At 33.0% G+C, this 20,918-nt stretch overlaps 5 protein-coding genes, 1 long non-coding RNA gene and 2 other non-coding genes across 9 annotated transcripts; 5 read left to right on the forward strand and 3 right to left on the reverse strand.

Annotated features, from left to right (window-relative positions):
- The first annotated feature begins 2,725 nt into the window (after positions 1–2,725).
- LOC145560302 (uncharacterized) lies at positions 2,726–3,655 on the forward strand. The gene has a single exon (XM_081621560.1). The coding sequence runs from the start codon at positions 2,778–2,780 to the stop codon at positions 3,486–3,488; it is 711 nt and encodes a 236-aa protein (XP_081477686.1). The 5' UTR covers positions 2,726–2,777; the 3' UTR covers positions 3,489–3,655.
- Positions 3,656–5,296: 1,641 nt separating this feature from the next.
- LOC145560303 (uncharacterized) lies at positions 5,297–6,075 on the forward strand. The gene has a single exon (XM_081621561.1). The coding sequence runs from the start codon at positions 5,321–5,323 to the stop codon at positions 6,020–6,022; it is 702 nt and encodes a 233-aa protein (XP_081477687.1). The 5' UTR covers positions 5,297–5,320; the 3' UTR covers positions 6,023–6,075.
- Positions 6,076–7,516: 1,441 nt separating this feature from the next.
- LOC145558040 (uncharacterized) lies at positions 7,517–8,237 on the forward strand. The gene is made up of 2 exons (XM_081619193.1): positions 7,517–7,522; positions 7,788–8,237. The coding sequence occupies exons 1-2, from the start codon at positions 7,517–7,519 to the stop codon at positions 8,235–8,237; spliced, it is 456 nt and encodes a 151-aa protein (XP_081475319.1).
- A 940-nt stretch (positions 8,238–9,177) lies between these two features.
- On the forward strand, positions 9,178–10,733 carry LOC145558922 (uncharacterized). The gene is made up of 2 exons (XM_081620297.1): positions 9,178–9,497; positions 9,818–10,733. Exons 1-2 carry the CDS (start codon positions 9,267–9,269, stop codon positions 10,262–10,264), a joined length of 678 nt encoding a protein of 225 aa, XP_081476423.1. The 5' UTR covers positions 9,178–9,266; the 3' UTR covers positions 10,265–10,733.
- On the reverse strand, positions 10,313–10,401 carry TRNAY-GUA (transfer RNA tyrosine (anticodon GUA)). Its single transcript is given in 2 exon segments — positions 10,313–10,348; positions 10,365–10,401. It is a non-coding gene; the product is annotated as a tRNA-Tyr (tRNA).
- TRNAH-GUG (transfer RNA histidin (anticodon GUG)) lies at positions 10,405–10,476 on the reverse strand. Its single transcript has one exon. It is a non-coding gene; the product is annotated as a tRNA-His (tRNA).
- Positions 10,734–10,886: 153 nt separating the features above from the next.
- Positions 10,887–14,011, reverse strand: LOC145558921 (methylthioribose kinase-like). The gene is made up of 6 exons (XM_081620296.1): positions 13,657–14,011; positions 12,755–13,064; positions 12,220–12,394; positions 11,905–12,106; positions 11,431–11,645; positions 10,887–11,250 (listed from the first exon to the last, which is right to left on the reverse strand). Exons 1-6 carry the CDS (start codon positions 13,840–13,842, stop codon positions 11,079–11,081), a joined length of 1,260 nt encoding a protein of 419 aa, XP_081476422.1. The 5' UTR covers positions 13,843–14,011; the 3' UTR covers positions 10,887–11,078.
- Positions 14,012–17,137: 3,126 nt separating this feature from the next.
- Positions 17,138–20,506, forward strand: LOC145558923 (uncharacterized). 2 transcript variants are annotated; one of them, XR_014092622.1, is made up of 5 exons: positions 17,138–17,157; positions 17,410–17,530; positions 17,990–18,233; positions 18,620–18,714; positions 20,267–20,506. It is a non-coding gene; the product is annotated as an uncharacterized LOC145558923 (long non-coding RNA). The 2 variants fall into 2 exon arrangements; XR_014092623.1 differs by having other exon boundaries at positions 17,990–18,142.
- Positions 20,507–20,918: the final 412 nt, after the last annotated feature.

Genomic DNA, 20,918 nt, shown 5'->3' on the forward strand with positions numbered 1-20,918 from the left:
CCCAACCAGATTATAACCCGCAAATTATTTACTTAAACCGAACCCGACTTGAACCCGAGAATGACCCTACTTTAAAATGACCCGACCTGATTATAATCCGCAAATTATTGACTTGAACCGAACCCGACTCAAACTCGATAATGAGCCGACCTGATTCTAACCCGCAAATTATTGACTTGAACCGAACTCGACTCGAACTCGAGAATTACCCTTACCCATTTTATCCCATGAAAACACGAATTAAACCTGACTTATTGTTCACCAGACCCGAATGTAACTCGACCTGTTATCAACCCGAGCTAAACCCGACCCAAACCCGATAAGAAGTATGACCCGACGTGACCCGACTCAAGCATGACCCAACCCAAACTCAATCCGCATAGGTTATGGAATTGATTAATCTGAATTGACTCGACCCGAGTTGACTCAACCCACTCTTCCCAACCCAAACCCGACCCGTTTACCCGAATTGACAGCTATTATATATATATATATATATATATATATATATATATATATATATATATATATATATATATATATATATATTAACAGTATAAACGAGCATCCTTCACAGCAATATCTAAATTTGATTAATTACTTCCTCGTTCCATAAATACCTTCTTTGCGTTTATTAAGCTTTATTTAAACGTAATTGTTGTTTAGATATTAGGAAATATGCTATTCCCTTTGTTTCTGATTAATAGCAATAATAAAAGAGTTGACACATACTTTATAGTTTAATTTAGGAAAATTTGATAATTACCACCAACTATTGTTGCCAAAATTGAAATTACCACCTCAAGTTTTTTTTTTTTTTAATTTTACCACCTAGTTGTTCCCAAAAGTTTTCAAATTCCCACCTTTTGGGAGAGATGACGTCATCAAGGGCCCACACAACATTTTTCCCTCTCTTTCTCTCTCTCTTCCCTTGATTTCCCTCTTTCTTCCCCTGTTCTTCTACTCCCTTATTTCAGTTTCATCTCTCTCCTCTTCAATTCTCAATATTGTACTCTCACCCACCCAAATTTAATTTTAAACCCTAACATTCAACACTCAACTTTCACTCTCTCTCCTTTTCTTTCTAAAAGAACCCTTATTGCGGTACTTTCTCTGAGCAAAAGAGCAGTGGGGGGGACCAATTGAGAAGCCAAATCAACTGCATTGTAGAGGGGGAACCTGGAATTTGATGCTAGTGTTGAAAGTCATCGAGGAAACTGAAAAAATCGAGGTAATGGTATTTTGGGATGTAATGGTGTTTTTTTTTTTTTTTTGCACATGAACATGATCCTCGAAATGATTAATCACCACTACAATGTTAGTGTTTTCGCCCAATTACATGTTTAAATTATGTTTTTTCCCCCAATTACATGTTTAATTGTCCAATTAATCATTTCATAAACCCTAATTTTTTGAATTGAGCAAAAACCCCCGAATTGATGCTGTTAACCCTAATTAAACTACTCAATTAAGTTTGTTCTACGTTAGATTGCAACAATTGTAACCTAATTTGCAAAAATTTCGTTTTTAAAATCGAATTTTCAGATTCAATTGGAAGGATATCGTGGGAAGAAAGAGGGAAATCGAGGGAAGAGAGAGAGAAAGAGAGGGAAAACGGTTGCGTGGGCCCTTGATGACGTCATGTCTCCCAAAAGGTGGGAATTTGAAAACTTTTGGAAAAAACTAGGTGGTAAATTAAAAAAAAAAAAACTTGAGGTGGTAATTTCAATTTTGGCAACAATAGTTGGTGGTAATTATCAAATTTTCCTTTAATTTAAGAAAAAGTACAGGGTGAGAAACCAAAATGAGGATTTTATAATACTACCTCCGTTAACTGTTATTTGCAATAAAAGGGTATTATTTGTGACTTGTGAGATATAAAATATTCTTTTGTTGCAAATAATAGTTAACGGAGGTAGTATTACATATAGTTAAGTAGTGTGGAGTTATAGTTTAATGTATTCTCTCGTACATTTCTCTAGTTAGGAATGGATGATATATTACATGTATTCTGTAACTTCATTGAACAACAATTAAGCCTTAAAAAAAATGTACATAAAATTATTATGAGTCTTCCACGTTGAATTTTTGCCCCAACTCTAAGATCTATATGACAAAAATTCATCTTATAGATGGCCAAGTCTTGGACTCAACCTTTGCTTTAATTTCCACCGATAATGGAAAGAAGACTAAGAAAAGTCAAGTCAACCAATCCCATTCTCATCAATGTTTATTTAGACCAATACTCTTACCATCTTGAAAAGGCTAATTCTATCATCATATAGTTTTAAAAAGTATTTTATGATGGATATGACCTACACTAATATTTAATATGTAACTAATATAAAGTAGGATTAGTATTTATTGGATATAAACAGTTTATAGGAAATTATACATGACTTTTTTTAAAACTAAAAAAATAAAAATAAATTAAAACGCGAACAAAAAATTCATTGTCACCTATTCAGAAGCAAACGCGAACAAAAAAGTTCATTGTCACCTATTCAAATTAATTGATACGTTGTAATTAAAATTAGAAAGTCCTAATTTGGTCACAACTCACAATGCATAAGTGGCATTAAGTGGTCAATTTTGTCAAAAGTTCGGAGTAACATACAAGTTTAGTTTTTTTTTTTTTTTTTTTTTTTTTTTTTTGAGGGAAAGTAACATACAAGTTAGGGACATACCACACCCTCTATATAAAGCCTTACAAAAACACAACTTCAAGCACCAAAAACCAATAACAAATTACCAACTCCAAAAAAAACTGAACCAAAATGGCGCTTAAAACGAACCACATTAGCCTTCTTGCTCTACTTCTCACCCTCATCACCCTAGCCGTGTCGCAAGGGATCCTAGCCGTTGATTACACGGTCACAAACAATGCAGCCTCAACATCCGGTGGCATGGTCTTCGCCAACCAAATTGGCGAAGACCATGCGCACCAAACACTCGAAAGTGCCACCAACTTCATATGGCAAACTTTCCAAGAAAACACTGATGCTGACCGCAAGTCAGTTGATCAAGTTAGCCTAATCATAGTGCCTAGTTTGCCACCAAATATCGTGGCCGAAACCGGTAACAACCAAATAAGTTATTCTGCCGAGTACATTACAAATAGTGGCTCGTCTGATGACATTAAAAATGGATTTGATGGAGTAATTTACCATGAAATGGCTCATGTTTGGCAATGGAATGGTAATGGTCAGGCTAACTCCGGATTGATTGAAGGTATAGCTGATTTTGTGAGGTTAAAAGCCGGGTTCATCCCGAGTGGATGGGCTCAACCAGGAGATGGTGACAAATGGGACGCCGGCTATAGCGTGACGGCTAGGTTCTTGGACTACTGTGAGAGTTTGATGAATGGATTTGTGGCTCAGCTTAACATGAAGATGAAAGATAGTTATAATGATGGTTTTTTTCAGGATTTGTTGGGTAAAAGTGTTGATCAACTTTGGTCTGATTATAAGGCTCAGTATGGACATTAGATTGGTTAAAGTATAGTATAATATAAGTGTAACACTTGAATTGCACCAATTTGATTATTATGTATTGGTATATGTACTTCCGTTGTTCATGTTAGGCTGTCACTAATTATTAACGTGACAATTAATTCTGGACTTATATGAAAAAAATTATATTATTGCCATTGTTATATCTCTCCTTTGTTGGGAGTACAATAAAGTAAGTTTTGTTAAGTTGATTATTTAACTACTGGTGCATGATGCAATTGTATTAAGTGTATTCAATACAAAGCAGATTTGTGTTTCCATACTCATATAAAATCTACATTTTTTCTACTTTATGATAAGTAGTAACGAAATTAATCGACCAATTTTTTAGGTTTTAGACTTTTGAAAGGCTTTGAGTTTTTGGATAAAGCTCAATCTTCTTAATTAACACCATATTATATGCTTTATTTAGCATGGAAATGTAATTTATCTCCTCAAATAAATAGTACTAAAGAACTAAAAGAAGTATTTCATGGAGATGCTGCGGGGCAGGGACATGATAAAATGTGGCTATCAACACTATTGTCCTTCATTATCTTCCTCAATCAACTATACAACTTCAATTTGTTAAGAACAACCAAGTTAATTATTAGATCAGAGTAACCCGACAACGTTTTAGAATAAAATTACGTGTAATTAGAGTTAAAATGACTAGCAAATAATAACATATACTATGTATAAGAATATAAGATTGTTGGGTTATTTCATTATTTATTGCCAATTGACTTTAGTATTGAAAAATGGGGCGATAGGCGGCTGTGAGTATGGTAACATTGGTAACATTTTTTTTTATTTTTTTATTTTTTTTGAAGGATGGTAACATTGGTAACATTGTGTTCCTCTCTAGCTACAAAAAAATTTAGAGTGATTTCCATTTTATGTTCATAATAGTCAAACCATACGAACTTTGATTATTGTTAGGGGACCATCTCAACCAAAAGCTTAAACTGATAGTTGAGGCCCAGGAATATGTTTTATACTCTATCAATTATGAATCAAGCCCATGAAACTTTGTAAGAAGACTTTAGCTTTCGAAGAATAATAGTAATGACCTATATATCCATCCATCTAGAAACCCTGAGTCACTATTTTTCTTAGAAAGAAATGTGATGCACCCTTCATTGACTAGATTTTCAAAAGTATAGTGATTCTACTACGGAGTACTCCGTTTACTTTGAATTTAAGCTGCAAATTTAACAACTACTCCGTAACATACAGCCAAATTAAAGATTTTTCCAAATTAAATTATACACTTAAACTTTATATTCACTAACAATCCTGTCATTTTTCTTTCAAAAAAAATAAAAATAAAATCATCCTGTCCTTTTTCATACATCTTGCCAATTAAAAAAAAAAAAAAAACACTTTGCCTACCTAATTATCGAATGCAGAAAAATTAAATCACATAGCAAGTACCGTATATAATGAATCGGGGACGTACACCCTACAATAGATCAAAATCATCAGATGATCAAAGAAAAATGTGTAAATAATGTAAAAGTCAATACGGTGTAATAAATTTACTTATTTTTATGATCTAATAGTGGTCTAGAGTTTGAATTGTATTTTTTAGACTTGTATCATTATTTGACCATTTCAACACAACAAAATTTCAACACAACAAAATTTCTGCCAAATTAATTAGGATTCTAGCTAGGTAGGGTAACGCGAAAAAAAAAAAAAAATTATGTGCACGGTCATATCCTCCTATATAAGCGTCAAAACCTTCAATAAATTCAATCATAAAAAAAAAATACTAATCATCTTTCCATATAATAAAATTAAAGTATCATTTAACAAAAAAAAAAATGGTGTCTAAAGGGATCAAAACTAGTTCCCTCTTCATGTTGTTAGCTATGATCACCCTCGCAAAATCGCGAGGGATCATAGCAGTTGATTACACGGTTACAAACAATGCAGCCTCCACCAACGGCGGCACAGTCTTCGCCAACCAAGTTGGCGAAGACTATGCGAGACAAACACTCGCGAGTGCCACCGACTTCATTTGGCAAACCTTCCAACAAAACACGGATGCTGACCGTAAGCAAGGTATAGACCAAGTTAGTCTAACTATAGTGCCAAGCTTAAACGTGGTAGCCCAAACTAGCAACAATGAAATCCAATTTTCTGCTCAATATTTAGGGAGTTATTCAGGTGACGTAAAAACCGAATTTACCGGGGTAATTTACCATGAGATGACCCATGTTTGGCAATGGAATGGTAAGGGTCAGGCTAACGGGGGGTTAATTGAAGGCATTGCTGATTACGTGAGGTTGAAGGCTGGTTACATCGCGAATGGGTGGGTGCAACCAGGGGGTGGAAACCGATGGGACGAGGGTTATAGCACCACGGCTAGGTTCTTGGACTACTGTGATAGTTTGATGGGTGGATTTGTGGCTCAACTTAACTTGAAGATGAAAGATGGTTATAGTGATAGTTTTTTTGAGGATTTGTTAGGTAAAAGTGTTGATCAACTTTGGTCTGACTATAAGGCCAAGTATGGAAATTAGTTTTACTATGGGGTGAACCCATTAAGAAACATACGTACGTATACTTCATTTGTCCGAAATTAATTATCATGCTAATAGTTCAATTTATACGAATAGTGCATGATAGTGAAATCTAGACAATTACAGTATAAATTAGTATTATGTTGTTATTGTTGGACTTAATGGGTGATTATTTTCCATTATATATAGTCCCACTAATAAATTCTACAAAAATTTTATTTTGGGGAATAAGTATAAGGTTTTGTGGTGATTAATTATTTTCCATTATAGTCCCACTAATAAATTCTATTTTCCATGATATATAGTGATTATTACTGCTAGTGCTAGAAATAAATTAAAGAGAGTAGAAAAAATTTAGCGGAAATCAAGTGGAAGCTTAATAGTAGAGTTTTATCTCATGGTCGAGGGTTTAGTTTTCTATTTGTCGACCTTAATGGTTTCTTTTTTTAGTAAAACTTTCGTTTTGTATATGTTTATTTTTACTCCTTGACATTGTTGACAATTAAATTTCTCAGAAGCTAACAATACTGCAACCTATCTTTAAAGGTCAAGCAATGATAGACATACGATCTTTGGTTTTGATTTGTGGTTGTCCTTGACTTTTTAGAACCTCGAAAAGAAAATCATCACTTGAATTGATATGATTGTGTATGACTCAACAATGCACCACAAGTCAAAGTCAACAAGATAAAATTTAGAATACCAAAAATAAAAAGTGAATTAATTTTTTAAAAAATAAATATTGAGCTATGGTGCTTATTGCATAGCGCGCCTTCATGAACTTCAACCAATTTACTCATTTCGTCATAATCCATAATACTTATCTCCGTTTTTTATTAGTTGACACGTATTTTAAAATGTTTTTTTTAGTTACCACGTTTTCTTTTTAGGTAAGTTTTATACATTGCTTTTTAAGTATACTCCATTTGATTTATCACTCTCTCTCAATCTCTCTCTTCTCCATATTATGTGTGCCTAAATTGAACGTGTCAACTAAATAGAAACAGATATTTCTCGTTTTTTATTTCACGAGAATTAAGACAACGGAGAAGTAACAAAAGGTGTATAAAATGATATACAAATAATTTTATTTTATTATTTTTTTTTGACAACGATTTACAAATAAGTAAAAGTACATTAAAGACAAAATTATATTCTAGATCACAAATTCTTATACGTGGCTGGCCACACTGTATGACAATTCATTATATAGGTTATTTCGTTAGTGTTATAGGAGTTATGCGGTTAGTGTTATAGTAGTTACTTCGTCAGTATCTCACTCAGTGTTATGGGGTTACTTGGTCAATGTTTGAGGAGTTACTCTATTGTTTACAAGCTAGAATAATTCTCGATTTTGATGTATGATTACCTATAATATTGTCAAAATAAGCAATTATAGTAACCAATATAACCTTATACTCCATCTGTTTTTAAATATTTGCTTCATTTCTCTATGCGCAAAGTTTTAGGATAAATTGAAAAAAATGATAAAATATGGAGGTAATGGGTAGGTGGAAAATAAAATTTGTAAAAGTCAAAAATAGTTGAAAGAATTGAAGGAGAGGAATGAATTAAGGAAAAAAACTAAATATTGTAAAAACTTTCCAAATAAGAAATGGAGAAACTATTTAAAAATGGCCAGAAATGAAAAGTGAAGCAAGTATTTAAAAACGGAGGGAGTAATAAGATAACCAGTCTATTGTTCTACCTACTGCTTCATGAAATTATTAACCTAATTTAATTTATAAGTTATAATACGTCACAGGTGAGCCTTATAGTGGAAAGTATGCAAGATTACGCAGCTTACACAGTCAACGACCAAATCCACCTGAATGCAGACTACGTCCAAAGCTACTCAGGCAACGTCAAAACCGAAGTCACGGGTGTTTTAATCCATGAAATGGCCCATGTGTGGCAATGGACCGGCAATGGGCAAACACCGGGAGGGTTGATTGAGGGTATCGCGGATTATGTTAGGCTTAAGGCCGGTTATGCACCGTCTCATTGGGTTAAACCCGGTCAAGGTGATAAATGGGATCAGGGTTATGATGTTACAGCCAGGTTCTTAGACTATTGTAACAGTTTAAGAAATGGGTTTGTGGCTGAGCTTAACAAGAAAAGGAGGGATGGATATAGTGATGCTTATTTCAGTGATTTGTTGGGCAAATCTGTTAATCAATTGTGGAATGATTACAAGGCCAGTTTCAACAACTAAAGTCATGAATTTGATGTATTACATACCACCGTTAATTTTTAGTTGCAACAAAGGAATTTATTTTGCCTAGCAAATAATATATACCTCTTTGTTGCAATTAAAAATTAACGGAGGTAGATATCTTTATGAATGAAAGAAGCAAAAAAAATAAGCAAAGTTTTTAATAAAGTGTTGTTGTCAAATAATACTTCATCCATTCTATAGTTATAGGAGTAACATTTTCATTTTCATGCTATCTCATGTGTGAGTATACTTAATAAAGTAATTTTGTATAGTAGTGAGTGATCCATGATAGATTACTAGTTTACTAATTAAATAAATGTATTAAACAAAACACACACAAGATTTGTTTCGTGGAAACATACACTTGTGTTAACATATATAGTCTCGATTACTAGTTTACTAATTAAATAAATGTATTGTGAATTTGTGATAACTAGTTATTACTGACATATAACAATTTATTAATAGAAGTAAATGAAATAAAATTTTATGTCATACAACACTTTACTTGACCCTACCTATCACAAAGTTTTTGTATTGACGCACAAGGCATTGTGTAAAATACTTCCTTCATTTTTCTTAGTGTTACTTTTCTGTATAAATAATTTTGTTTCACGATAGCTAGTGCACCAAAATCACTTCTGGAAAGAAGAGTAGCCAAATCTTTGTCTCACTTAATTAATTTAATTGTGCAGAGTCAACAATTCACCACAAGACAAAGTCAACAAGATATTAGAATTTAAAAATATCATAAAAAAAAAAAAAAAAATGAACTAATCAATTTTAATAAAAAAAAAATAAAAAATATTGAGCTATGGGCGCTTATTGCATTGCATTCATCAGCTTCAACCAATTTAGCTAACAACATTTACTTCCGTTTCAACTTTGCCAACTTGCTTAGATTGCTCATTAAATAACAACACCTTCAACTATACTCTACTATTCTATAGAGTACTACATTGTCTATAAATAGATGTTTCTTTCCATCAAAATATAACCACCCTACCCATAATTAAGTCACACAATATGTCTCCCTTGGTTTTCTTATCCTCCTTCCTTCTACTACTCCTCACCACCCAAGTCACCGCGGTGACTTACGCAGTCACCAACTCCGCCGCCAATACTCCAGGTGGTACCCGATTCAACAATGAAGTCGGGATTGACTACGCCCGCCAAACTCTCTCCTCTGCCACGGAATTCATTTGGAAAACCTTTCAGCAAACCAACCTGGCTGATCGTAAGAGTAACATCCAACAGGTTACAACATTAATTTATCACATTTTAAGCCTTTTTTTTTTCGAAAAAATATTTAGCTAGGTTATCAAGTTTGTACTTAGGGAACATAGTGAACACAACTTTCTTGTTTTTTCAATGTCAGTACTCAAATTCAATAGTTTTATAACAAAATAAGAAAACTTGTCAAAAATAACAATAAAAACCAAGCAATTAGTGTAACCAATAACCTTATAATAAGTCTATTATTCTATTTTTTTTAATTATTATTTTTGGTTAAAAGTCTATTGTTATATTGCTTCACGAAATTATTTATCTAATTTACAAATTATAATACATCATAGGTGAGTCTTACAGTGGAAAGTATGCAAGGAGTAGCTTACACAGTCAACAACCAAATCCACCTGAGTGCAAACTACGTACAAAGCTACTCAGGCAACGTGAAAACTGAAGTAACGGGTGTTTTGTACCACGAAATGACCCATGTGTGGCAATGGACCGGCAATGGGCAGGCACCGGGGGGGTTGATTGAGGGAATCGCGGATTATGTTAGGCTTAAGGCTGGTTATGCACCGTCTCATTGGGTTAAACCCGGTCAAGGTGATAGATGGGATCAGGGTTATGATGTTACAGCCAGGTTCTTAGACTATTGTAACAGTTTAAGAAATGGGTTTGTAGCTGAGCTTAACAAGAAAATGAGGGGTGGATATAGTGATGCTTATTTCAGTGATTTGTTGGGCAAATCTGTTAATCAATTGTGGAGTGATTATAAGGCCAAGTTCAACAATTAAGTTGAAGCATAATATAATAAGCAAAAATTGTTAAAAGTGAAAAAGAATTCCGACCTGCCGGAATCGAACCAGCGACCTAAGGATGGCTGAGGTTAACCCACTACAGTCCTCCGCTCTACCAACTGAGCTAAGGTCGGATATGTGGCTGCTGGGATTCGAGCCCAGGTCTCCACGGCCACAACGTGGAATTCTTACCACTAAACTACAGCCACATTGTTGTTAATTTTCTGCCAGATTAATTAATCAACGAATATATTTGATGCAAAATTTCATTAGAGCCTAATAATTGACAAAAAAATTAAGGAACCCTACTAATGTAATTTATTTTATGCTATTATAGACACCATTATTCGAATTTATCAAGTTATTGATCTTATATATTAGTGGCAAAGTGATAAGTTCTTCGCTAAATTCTGCATTGAGTAGTCCTTTAGACAGATATGTAACTTCAAATAACCCAGTTTCCAAAACAATTTACACAATTCATAAAAATATATTACCTCCGTTAATTTTTATGTGCAACTTTGAGGTATTATTTGTGAGTTATAAAATATTCCAAAGTTGCACATAACTTTTAACAGATGTAGTATATACTATGACTACAAAAATTACAATAAAAATAGGCTTGTACTCCAAAATCTCAATGTTGTATTGATAAAAGGATTATTCATTTCATACAATAAATACTTACTCTACTAGGTACAATATAATCAACTTATTTGTATGCATATCATTATCCAAGGCTATTAATATTTGGTCCACCAAACCACTTTAACCAACTTGCTGAATTATGAAACATCAGCATCAGAAAGCCTTATGAAGCAACATGTTCAATGATAGAGATTACTTCTTCAATGGACACAAACTTTCTCCTTTCTTTCATGAGCATTTTTGCAAAGTTGAGTGCCTTCCTCTCACAATCAGCTCGTTTGGAAACGTCTGCTATTGACTCCGTGTCCTCCACATGTACCACCCCAACAATTCTCCTGTTTAATGCAAAATAAAAGATGATCACTTCATGTTCATCACGAAATTACACATCAGATGATGTAGATCTTGAATGTGATCCATATAAAGGAAAACTCTGTAATTAAGGTTCTGTTACATAGGAGCACAACCAGACTATGGGAAGAGCAGAATCAAAGATGCTGATAAGTTGAACTCACCTAATCATCTTGGCGGATCCAAATCCAAGAGAATCATGGAACAGCTCTTGCATAAAGTTTGTCTGTACGAGTCTCCAAACATCAGGATTATTATAAATAAGTGGAAGATATGCCTCACCCGGACCATCCTTATTTTCATTCCATAATGCGATAAATTTATTGTGGAATAGATTCCAAGTCTCCCCAAGAGTTTTGAGGATCCATTTCTTGTAAGACTGAAGCACATGAGAGAGGAGTATCAGGATCTAAACATTTCAAACTTATGACTTGTTAACCAAAAGAAACGATAAACTTTTCTTCCCTCTTGAGTAAATCAACAATAAAAGGTTGGAGATTCACAATGTAATGTACTAAAAGAAGACAGCAAGCTATGTAAAGTAATGAAGATAACACTGAGGTGAAACAAATCTGCAAAAGAAACATGCTGCACACAATAGTTGAAGTCTTCCACTATTCCTACATAATTGAACTAACCTTTCGGTCATTTTCTTGATTTGAATGTCCATCTTGTGCAAAGAAGGCCAAAATAAGATTTCCCAGAAAGGCTCCTATATCAAACCCCATTGGCCCGTAGAAAGAAAATTCCGGATCAATCACCTGAGTCGAATCCTGTGTAACCATGACAGAACTAGTGTGTAAATCTCCATGAATAAGGGCTTGTGCCCTTTCATAGAACCTGTAACACAAGGAAATGTTATCAACTCACATTCTAAAAGAGATTTACATTTACCAATAAAGAACTTTCTTTTGCAAAGAAAACAGAGTTATTGATTTAGACAGCATGATTACTTGGATTTCAACTGAGCTACTTCAAGCTTCAGAACGTTATCCTCACGGACTGCCTCAGCATCATGATCAAGGTGAGGAGATGTCCAATGGTTATACTCTGATACTTTATAGGGATCAGAGAATACAACCTGTCCAGTATGCCGGCATAACTCCACATTTCCACAGAATTCAGCAACTGATCCACAAAGCAATTCATAGATTAAAATCACCAAAATAATACACAATGGTGGATGAGGTAGGCAATATTCAGCCAACACAATGACATGTAAAAGTAAGCAACTTCTAAACTTAAGACCACAACAAAAGAAATTTTCAATTTTAATTATATACAGCATAATAGTATGTAGTAAGATAGTTGAAAAACGGAGAAATAGCAACAAGGAATCGACTTATAACATTAGATTGATACATATCAGTTGTGGTTTAACAGTTTAAGTATTTATAAACCATTTCTTTCATTTAGAAAATGACTCTTTACACTAGAGTTGGACTTGCAACTTCATGTTGTTGAACAGTAAGTACATGAATATACTACCTTCACGTTTATGCTCCATTGTGGTAGTATAAAGAAGAGAGGTATAAAACAATGTCTTTGACATGTATTCCGCCATGTGTTCTGCAAGCAATGGATATTCAACTCCAGCAATCAAACCCTTCCTCAGAATAATGTGTGGAGGTTCCAAATAGCGCATGCCAATCAAAGACATGTTACGATCAAAATGATAAACCTCCGGGACATGAGCAGGGCACAATCGACCATGTTCCTTTAACGCCTTAGCCTCATAATATGCTCGGTCTTTAGTCATTGGCCATGATTCCCCAATGCAACGTATGTACGGCAGAGCCTACAAGAGAATTGATATGTGAAATTGTAAACCACATAGTCAATTGTGATAAGCACATTCCAATTAGGCAAATGATTTACAAAATTAATTTGAATTAAAATTGTACACACAATCCTACGCTATGATATACCCTTTCACCCTTTGGCACATCTTGAATATAAATTTATACTCCGTGCTTCATAATTACTAATTTTTCAGGAATTTATGCTTCAGTCAAGTACGAAGTATAATTTACAAGAAAGTGAGAATCTGATATTCACAGCCGGTTAACCATAAAAACGAAGTATAAATAAACAATAGTAACACTGATTAATGCGTGATTTTGACATAAATTCTTACATGGTTCTTATATATGCAAATTAAACGATAATAGGCATGATCAAATACTTAATACACTGTAATAGTGGCTCAAAGTCTCAAATTATTGCAAACACATACAATTTCACTTGACAATTCCCACATACTATCCAAGTAACATTTCATACAGAATTAAACATCATTCCAACAGTTTAACTCGAATTAACATAAAATTCCATTTTTTTTAACCCAAATATCAACAAATATAAACAGCAAGAAGAAGATGAAGGGTAACCTGCTTGATGACAAGAGAAGCAGAAGAGGAGACAACAATATAGACAAAATTAAGGTTGCCATCGCCAACTTCTTTGATCTGATAATTATCGGAGACACCCAGCAAAGAAGAAAGATTAGGGGTTGCTTTAATGTACTCTACCAGTGATTTCTCGTCGAGTGGCCTGAATTCATCAAATGCCGGCATTTTTCCGGGCGGAGAGTTGATCGGAAGCTTATTAGTTGGCGACAGAGTCTAGGTTGTTGAGTTTACAAAGGAAGAAAAAATGGCATGATTGAGGTTGGAAAATAAGGAAATTGGATGATTACTTCCCCAGTAAATGCAATCCAAGAAGAATATTTTGAATCAAAAAGTCTAAATATGAGGTGTTTGGTCCAAATTAATTCATACATGGGAAAAATTAAGTATTTATTCCTCACCATTTTTAAATACTTTCTTCATTTCTCCATTGTCCATAATAAAAGAATTGGGAGAAAATAATAAAGCATAGAGGTAGTCAATTAGGTGGAAGAATAAAAAATTGTAAAAAGCAAAAGTAGTTGAAAGAACGGAGAAAATAGAATATGAAATTAATAAAGTAAAACTTTTGTATACACCCGGTTTTCAGTAATTTACTGAACATCGGGTACACTTTTGTCAGATTTAGTGTCACTTTTGTCAAATTTATCAATGAAGCATAAATAACTTTTATATATGTCAGGGTAACTTTTGTGCGTTTTAGTGTAACTTTTGCACATTTTATTGTCACTTTATAACGGATGTTCAGTAATTTACTGAACATCCGTTTTATTTAAAAGTTTGTCATTAATAAAATACGAAGTATGATTTATGTTTGGTCTATTAGTTGAGAAAAATTAATATAATATTGTGAAAGTTTTCCAAATAAGGAAATAAAACAAGTATTTTAAAACGGTCGAAAATGAAAAGTAAAGCCAGTGTTTAAAAACGAAGGGAGATAAAACTTTCTATTTTCAATCATTTCATAATAATTGTATTTCAGCCTTGTTCTTTTGAGCTTTTAAGCAAAGCATAGCAAATTTAAGCAGACTATTATTACTATGCTAAGCAAAGTTCAGCAAAGTAGAGCAGACCATGGTAACTCAAAAGAACTAATAGTATTGAAATAGGGTAAACCCGATCCAAGTCAATAACCTATACTCAAATAAGATAATCTTTGATTCATCCCAAAAGTGTCTCAAACTAAAATAATCAAGAAGAAAGTAACGATAATTTGATAGCCCAAAAAAAAAAAAAAAAACAAAACAAAACAAAAAGATAGGGTTGTTCTCATACGTTGAAATTCATTTCAGTTTAGTTCAGCTCAGTTAAGCTCCTAATTTCCTTCTCTTATAAAATATTCAGTTTAGTTTAGTTCAGTTCAGCTAATGAGAACAGACCCTAACCATATCAATAATATCATTGCCCTTGCTTCAACATGGAAATAGAGATTGAAGTCCAACAAAACTCTCTAAACAATCATTAACTTAATTAACTCCTTTTGTCCCTATTTATTTATTTATTTATTTATTTATTTTATTATTATTATTTTTTCTTTTTTTGCCTCATTGTAAATAACGAAGTCACTTTAAAACTTTGGCCATAATATCCTATTGATGACGTTGTAAAAAAATATATATATATCCTATTGATGGAGGTAGGGCATATTCACATTTACTGAACTGAATTGATTGGAGTTGAACTAAACTGAACTGAATAGAGCTGAAATGAATATTTTATGAGAGGAGGAAATTAGAAACTGAACTTAACTGAAATTAAGTTGAAGTGATCAGGCCCGTAATGTTAAGCTGAACTGAATTTGAGGCCCATAATTAAGCTGAACTGAAATTAGAAGATGAACTGAACTGAACTGAAATTAGAAGCTTAATTACGGGCCTCAATCGTTACAATGTTATACAAAGTATATATTATTATTATCAAGTTTTTATAATTTTAACGCGTATAAATATGTAGTTATATACTCATTTTAAGAAGCGCCTTTAAGACCATGAAAAGTCAAATGGACCAAATGAGGACAGAAAGAGTATAACTTGAAACCTATTTCATCAAAACCCAAAATTATACAACCAAAATTTAATGTATCAGAAATAATACGGAGTAGTATACAATTACATGTAAAACCTCACTAAAGAGTAAAGTAAAATATAACTCCAAGTAATAAAAGGATAGACGACATAGCATTAGCCACTATGTTGCAAGGAAATAAGTCTCGATTAATACTACAAGAAAATAACCTTTTCGTAGCGATTATTTTAACCTTTAGTATCGATTGTAATTGCAACAAAAAACTTTCCCAACGAATGGTCATTCGATACAATATCCCCCGTTGCCTTAGCCTTTAGTAGTGGTTTTCAATATCGCTGGGGTTGGCCTCAATAATCGATACGAAAAACTACATCGAATCGTGGTGATTATTGTAGCGATTACAATCGCTATAAATGTTTAACTCATTTTCTTCAAAAAAAAAAAAAAAACATGCGTATGATCTTTACAAGATTCGAACATGCAACCTCAAACTCTTATATTAAATGTTTTACCAATAAGCTATGACATATTTTATGTATTCTTTGTCAAACAATATTTATATATCTAGTGTTGAAAAGGCTTTTCGTATCGATTTTTAGGATTTAGTGGCGATTGTAAATGTTACGATTTCTCAAAATTATATAAATGTGTAAAAATAATGTTGATATGTATTATTATGTTTACCGTATCGATTTTATATGGGAAAACCATAGCGTTTGTAAAAATGATACAACATCCTTAATTATTTCACAAACATACTTGCATATTGTAGCGAATGTACAATCGCTACGAAATAATCGCTATGAAAAGAGATTTTTCTTGTAGTGATAAAGTCGAAAGTAAACTACTTCCTCAATCGTTGCAAATAATTTAAAATAGATGTAGTATACGTAGTTTCTTAGGTTGATGTCATAGCCTCAGGTTTACAAATTCACAGAGTATATAGCATTGGAAACTTAGAACCTTAGGTCAACCTATCAAAGAAGCTTCATCCAAAAGTGTCTCTAATAGAGAAAAAAAAAAGTATGAGCATGGATAATTAGATAGAGAGAAAATAAAAGTGTCTCTAATCCATATCCATATAACCATTATAAAAATGCAAAAGTAGCTACTGTAGCTTATGAATAGTAATTTCTGGTGCTATTACATAGATGCCCTTACAATTAATTAATTGCCCAAATTGCCCTTTCTTAATCAATTGCCTTCTGTGATAGCTGTAATTGATAGTGGGCCCCCTGATTCTACACCGACTTCCCTATCTGTTTTCATCTCAGAAGGAAAGGGTCAGAGCATTTGATTAAGAAAGGAGAGAGAAACCTAGAGAGAGAAAAATGCAGTACCTCGCTCAAGATCATCGATCATCGCTTTCGACGATGGGGCTTTGATTCTTCTCAGCGTCTGAGGTTGTGGAAGATGACTTTTTATTGAGGTTTATTTGATCGCTTCGTTTTTATTGAGGTTTATTTGATCGATTTGTTTTCGATTTTTGGGCTTTATTTAGTCGATTGGTTTACGATTATTTAGGGGTTTATTTGATCGATTTGTTTTTTATTTTTGTCTTTATTTGTTCGATTGGTTTTTTATTATTTTGGGGTTTATTTGATCGATTTGTTTCTGCTTTTTGGCTTTCGTTTTTTGGGTTGAATTGGAGTGATTTATCGTTCTTTTGGGATGAATTGTCTGATTCGTGGTTGAATTGTTGATCTCTAGGTACAATTCTCTCTCTCCTTTCTCTTCTGAGCTTTCTCCAACCCTCCACTGAAGCAACTCCTGGACTTTCCTCTCCATTGAAGAAGCTTGAGAGGTTATTTGATGATTCTCTGATCTCCAGGTTTGATTCTCTCTTCTTTCACTCTCGTGTTCTAATTGTTAGAATGTTCAGCTCTTTAATTAAATTTTTCCTTTTATTTGAATGTTGACTGATTTAGCTTCCTTTCCAGCGAAAAATTTGGAGTATGTTGTGTTTTTTTTAATAAAATGTGGGAAATTTTTGAATTTTATTTGTTTTTAGTATAAATATGTCAAGTAATAGCATAAATTAAATAGATTTTTGTGGTTAATATTCAAATTGTGGTGATAAATTTGTGTTTCTGTGTAACAAATTGTTTGGATTATGGCTTACACATGTAATTTTAATGATACATTGGTTTGGGATGTGTAATCTGCAATTGATATGAAATGGAGGAGCTGATTTGGTTTTAGTGTTTTCAGATGCTTAATTATAGGCTATATGATTTGAGTAATTGGCTTTGGTTTTAATGGATGATTGATTGGTACTTTTGTTAAGCAGAAATGGGTGAGGAGGCTACTAAAGTTGTTGTACCGGAGTCAGTTTTGAAAAAGCAGAAGAGGGAGGAAGAATGGACTTTGGCCAAGAAGGAGGATCAGGATGTTCAGAAGAAGAAGAGAGTTGAAATCAGGAAGCTGATCACTAACTACAGTAGTAAATTTGATCACATTAATTAATTACACAGAATTCAGCAAGAAAGTGCATCAGGAATAATAATTTAATTAAGATTATTTATTTGCCGAAAGTATGTTGAAATTGTTGATCCCACTAGCAACAAGCATATATTCTTTCATGATTCAAACCTTCTATTCATAACTTCTTTGTATTAAAAGGAGAAATTAAATCATAAAAATGTCTTAATAGAATAATATTTTGTCTTAAAAAATTATTGTATTAATAAACTTGATAAAAGTCAGCTCTCTGATTTGATTCTTCTTGCTATGTCAATTGTTCTAGAAATTACATGTCTTTTAAATGTTTAACAATACTTATCTTTTTAATAAATTAATCATATACTACCTCCGTTAACTATTATGTGCAACAAAGGGGTATTATTTGTGGTGTTTGTTCTTGGTGTATGGTTATTTAGTATGATTAAGTTTCTGATTAGCCTTGTTTATTGTTAATTAGGAGAGGGAATTGATCTGTCTCATAAGGGAGACTAAATTGAAGGGTGGATTCTACGTCGAGCCAGAGGCTAAGCTCCTATTTATCATCCGTTTCAGGTTATCACTTCACTGTATTTGATTTTTTTGTAGCTCAAATATATATCATGGTTTACTATTAAGTTTCGAGTCTATTTGTTCACTGTTTTCGTATAGCTTACAATGCGAATTCTCTGTGATTATGATATACTCCCACGTCTCTTTATTAGAGTAATAAATGTTAGAAAGGGGACTCTAATAATGAGACAGAGGGAGTAAGGATCTGATTGATCGATACTACTATTATTGTTACAATTGTTTTTGGTGCCGCATACCTTAATTGTTTATGAAATCTGTTTCTATATTCTTCTGTTTGTTAACGTTAATTCACAGAATCTCTAATAGGGATTGTTAAATTTCGTAGCTTACTTATATGTCTAATGTATTAGTGACTTAATGACTATGTCCATGCATATGCTATACTGGCCATATTGATACTGATTTAGTTGTCATATAACCGAGAGCAAATGAATGTTGTCTGCATACTCATACCCAGAATACCAGATAACATTAAGCCTTCCTGTTCCATATTCCTCATATAGGCCTTTGCCTTGGATGTGTCACCAAATTTCATTCGATTGATGAATTTCAGAACTACCTTGAAATATTATGGCTATATGTGTATGTTCCATGATTTTTTGTGATTTTTCTTCTTTTCCAATGTCATTGGCTGTTGGGTTTTTTGAATGGTCGAGATGTCCTTTTGGAGTATTGGAAATAAATGACATGTATTTTAGGCGTCGACTTTCATTTTCTTTTTTTCATGTTGGTTTGGAGTATATGTTCCTTGATTGGATTGTATTTTTATTGAGGCTATTGAGATGTGATGGAAGGTCACAAATTTAGCATAATTGGACAATGCCCTATAATTTTTTCTTTTTTGTTTTGTTGGCATACTGATACTCTCATCTAGGTTCTGTTACTAAAAATATGGAGAAATATCTTTATGAATTTGTGTTGTGATGTACTGCTGTCTTTGTGAGAGCTATCTTGAATCGTATATTGTGTTAATAATTGCATGATAGGCATTTGACTTTGGATAGTAGAGGTTGGTAAAGAATTGAGAGCCATATGGACCTCATAAAGTTTCTTGTAGTGACCAAACAAACAAGTACATCCAGTACAAAAATATTTTAATTGCTTAGGTTTCTATGCTAACATATTCAATTTTAGTTCTTTTTTGTATCAGGATGATTTTGTGTTGGGAAAGAAATTGGGAGAAGAGGCTCTTATAGTTGTTTATAGGGTTTCTTAGTTAATAACAAGATGCCCTCTGTGAAGGTATCTTTTTTTATGGATTGTCCATGATGAATGTATATTTTTATCTATTCTGATTTTCATTTGGCATAAAGATATTGTACTGATTGATTGATGGTGTTTGATGCATGCAACTACAAGTGTTTGTTGTTTAGAATACGTTTTTTTTGAGTTCATCACTTCAAAATAAGTGGTAGGTCAAATACAAGTGACTGATTTACTGTATAAGATCGCAAATATTGAAATGATGATTTTTTTTTAAATTTTAACATGATTGTGCTTTGGTGGAATTAATCTAATTGAAATCTCTTTACAGGATTAATGATAATTTTTTTTGGCTTGGAAGCAGCCAAAACCACTTATTTAAGTCTGCGTGGATTCTTTGAAGATGTCCGTACTTTATTTTTTTATTTTTTTTTGAAGGTGTCTGTACTTGGAAATTTGAATAGTGCAGTATGGTTTCTTAAAAACTGTTAGTGAGAGAACATATTTTAGGGTTTGTTTTGTTTATCTTATTTTCACTTATTTCAGGTGTAATAAGTTTTGATAAGGGTTATTCAAGTACAAACTACAACTAAAATAAGGTCTAATAAGTTCATGTAAGTTCAGATAAAGTTAAGATCATTGAAAATCAGGTGAATAGAACAAACCCTAAAGGCCTTGTCTAAAGTAAAATTTAGGATATAAAGAAAACTTATATTTATAATGGCCTTTTCAATTAGCTCCTAATAAATTATCAAGTGTATCTTTAAAGCTTTTTGATGATTTAGGGGACTGCACGTGATCGTTGATTTTAATGGTTATGACACACCATATAAAGTGCAACCACGTGTTGAGATAGGGTGACAGTAATGGCTCTAATGCATGCGAGAACTTTAGATTACTAGCTCATACTTTTTTTCTATGCTCCTTCATTTGCATGAACGTTACATAGTACATATAAAAAATGTAAACACTTTCAAAAAAGT

Source organism: Chenopodium album, chromosome 9 (assembly GCF_948465745.1).
Source record: "Chenopodium album chromosome 9, dcCheAlbu1.1, whole genome shotgun sequence".
NCBI classification, from domain to species: Eukaryota; Viridiplantae; Streptophyta; class Magnoliopsida; order Caryophyllales; family Amaranthaceae; genus Chenopodium; species Chenopodium album.

Bases quoted from the DNA above. Each gene is read 5' to 3' on its own strand.
- LOC145558921 (XM_081620296.1), bottom strand. From the start codon at position 13,842: ATGCCGGCATTTGATGAATTCAGGCCACTCGACGAGAAATCACTGGTA. The intron at 12,395-12,754 runs GTAGTATATTCA...TTTGTGGATCAG, and splicing joins AATGGAGCATAAACGTGAAG to TTGCTGAATTCTGTGGAAAT. The intron at 12,107-12,219 runs GTAATCATGCTG...CTTGTGTTACAG, and splicing joins GTAGCTCAGTTGAAATCCAA to GTTCTATGAAAGGGCACAAG.
- LOC145560302 (XM_081621560.1), top strand. From the start codon at position 2,778: ATGGCGCTTAAAACGAACCACATTAGCCTTCTTGCTCTACTTCTCACC.
- LOC145558922 (XM_081620297.1), top strand. From the start codon at position 9,267: ATGTCTCCCTTGGTTTTCTTATCCTCCTTCCTTCTACTACTCCTCACC. The intron at 9,498-9,817 runs GTTACAACATTA...AATACATCATAG, and splicing joins GTAAGAGTAACATCCAACAG to GTGAGTCTTACAGTGGAAAG.
- LOC145560303 (XM_081621561.1), top strand. From the start codon at position 5,321: ATGGTGTCTAAAGGGATCAAAACTAGTTCCCTCTTCATGTTGTTAGCT.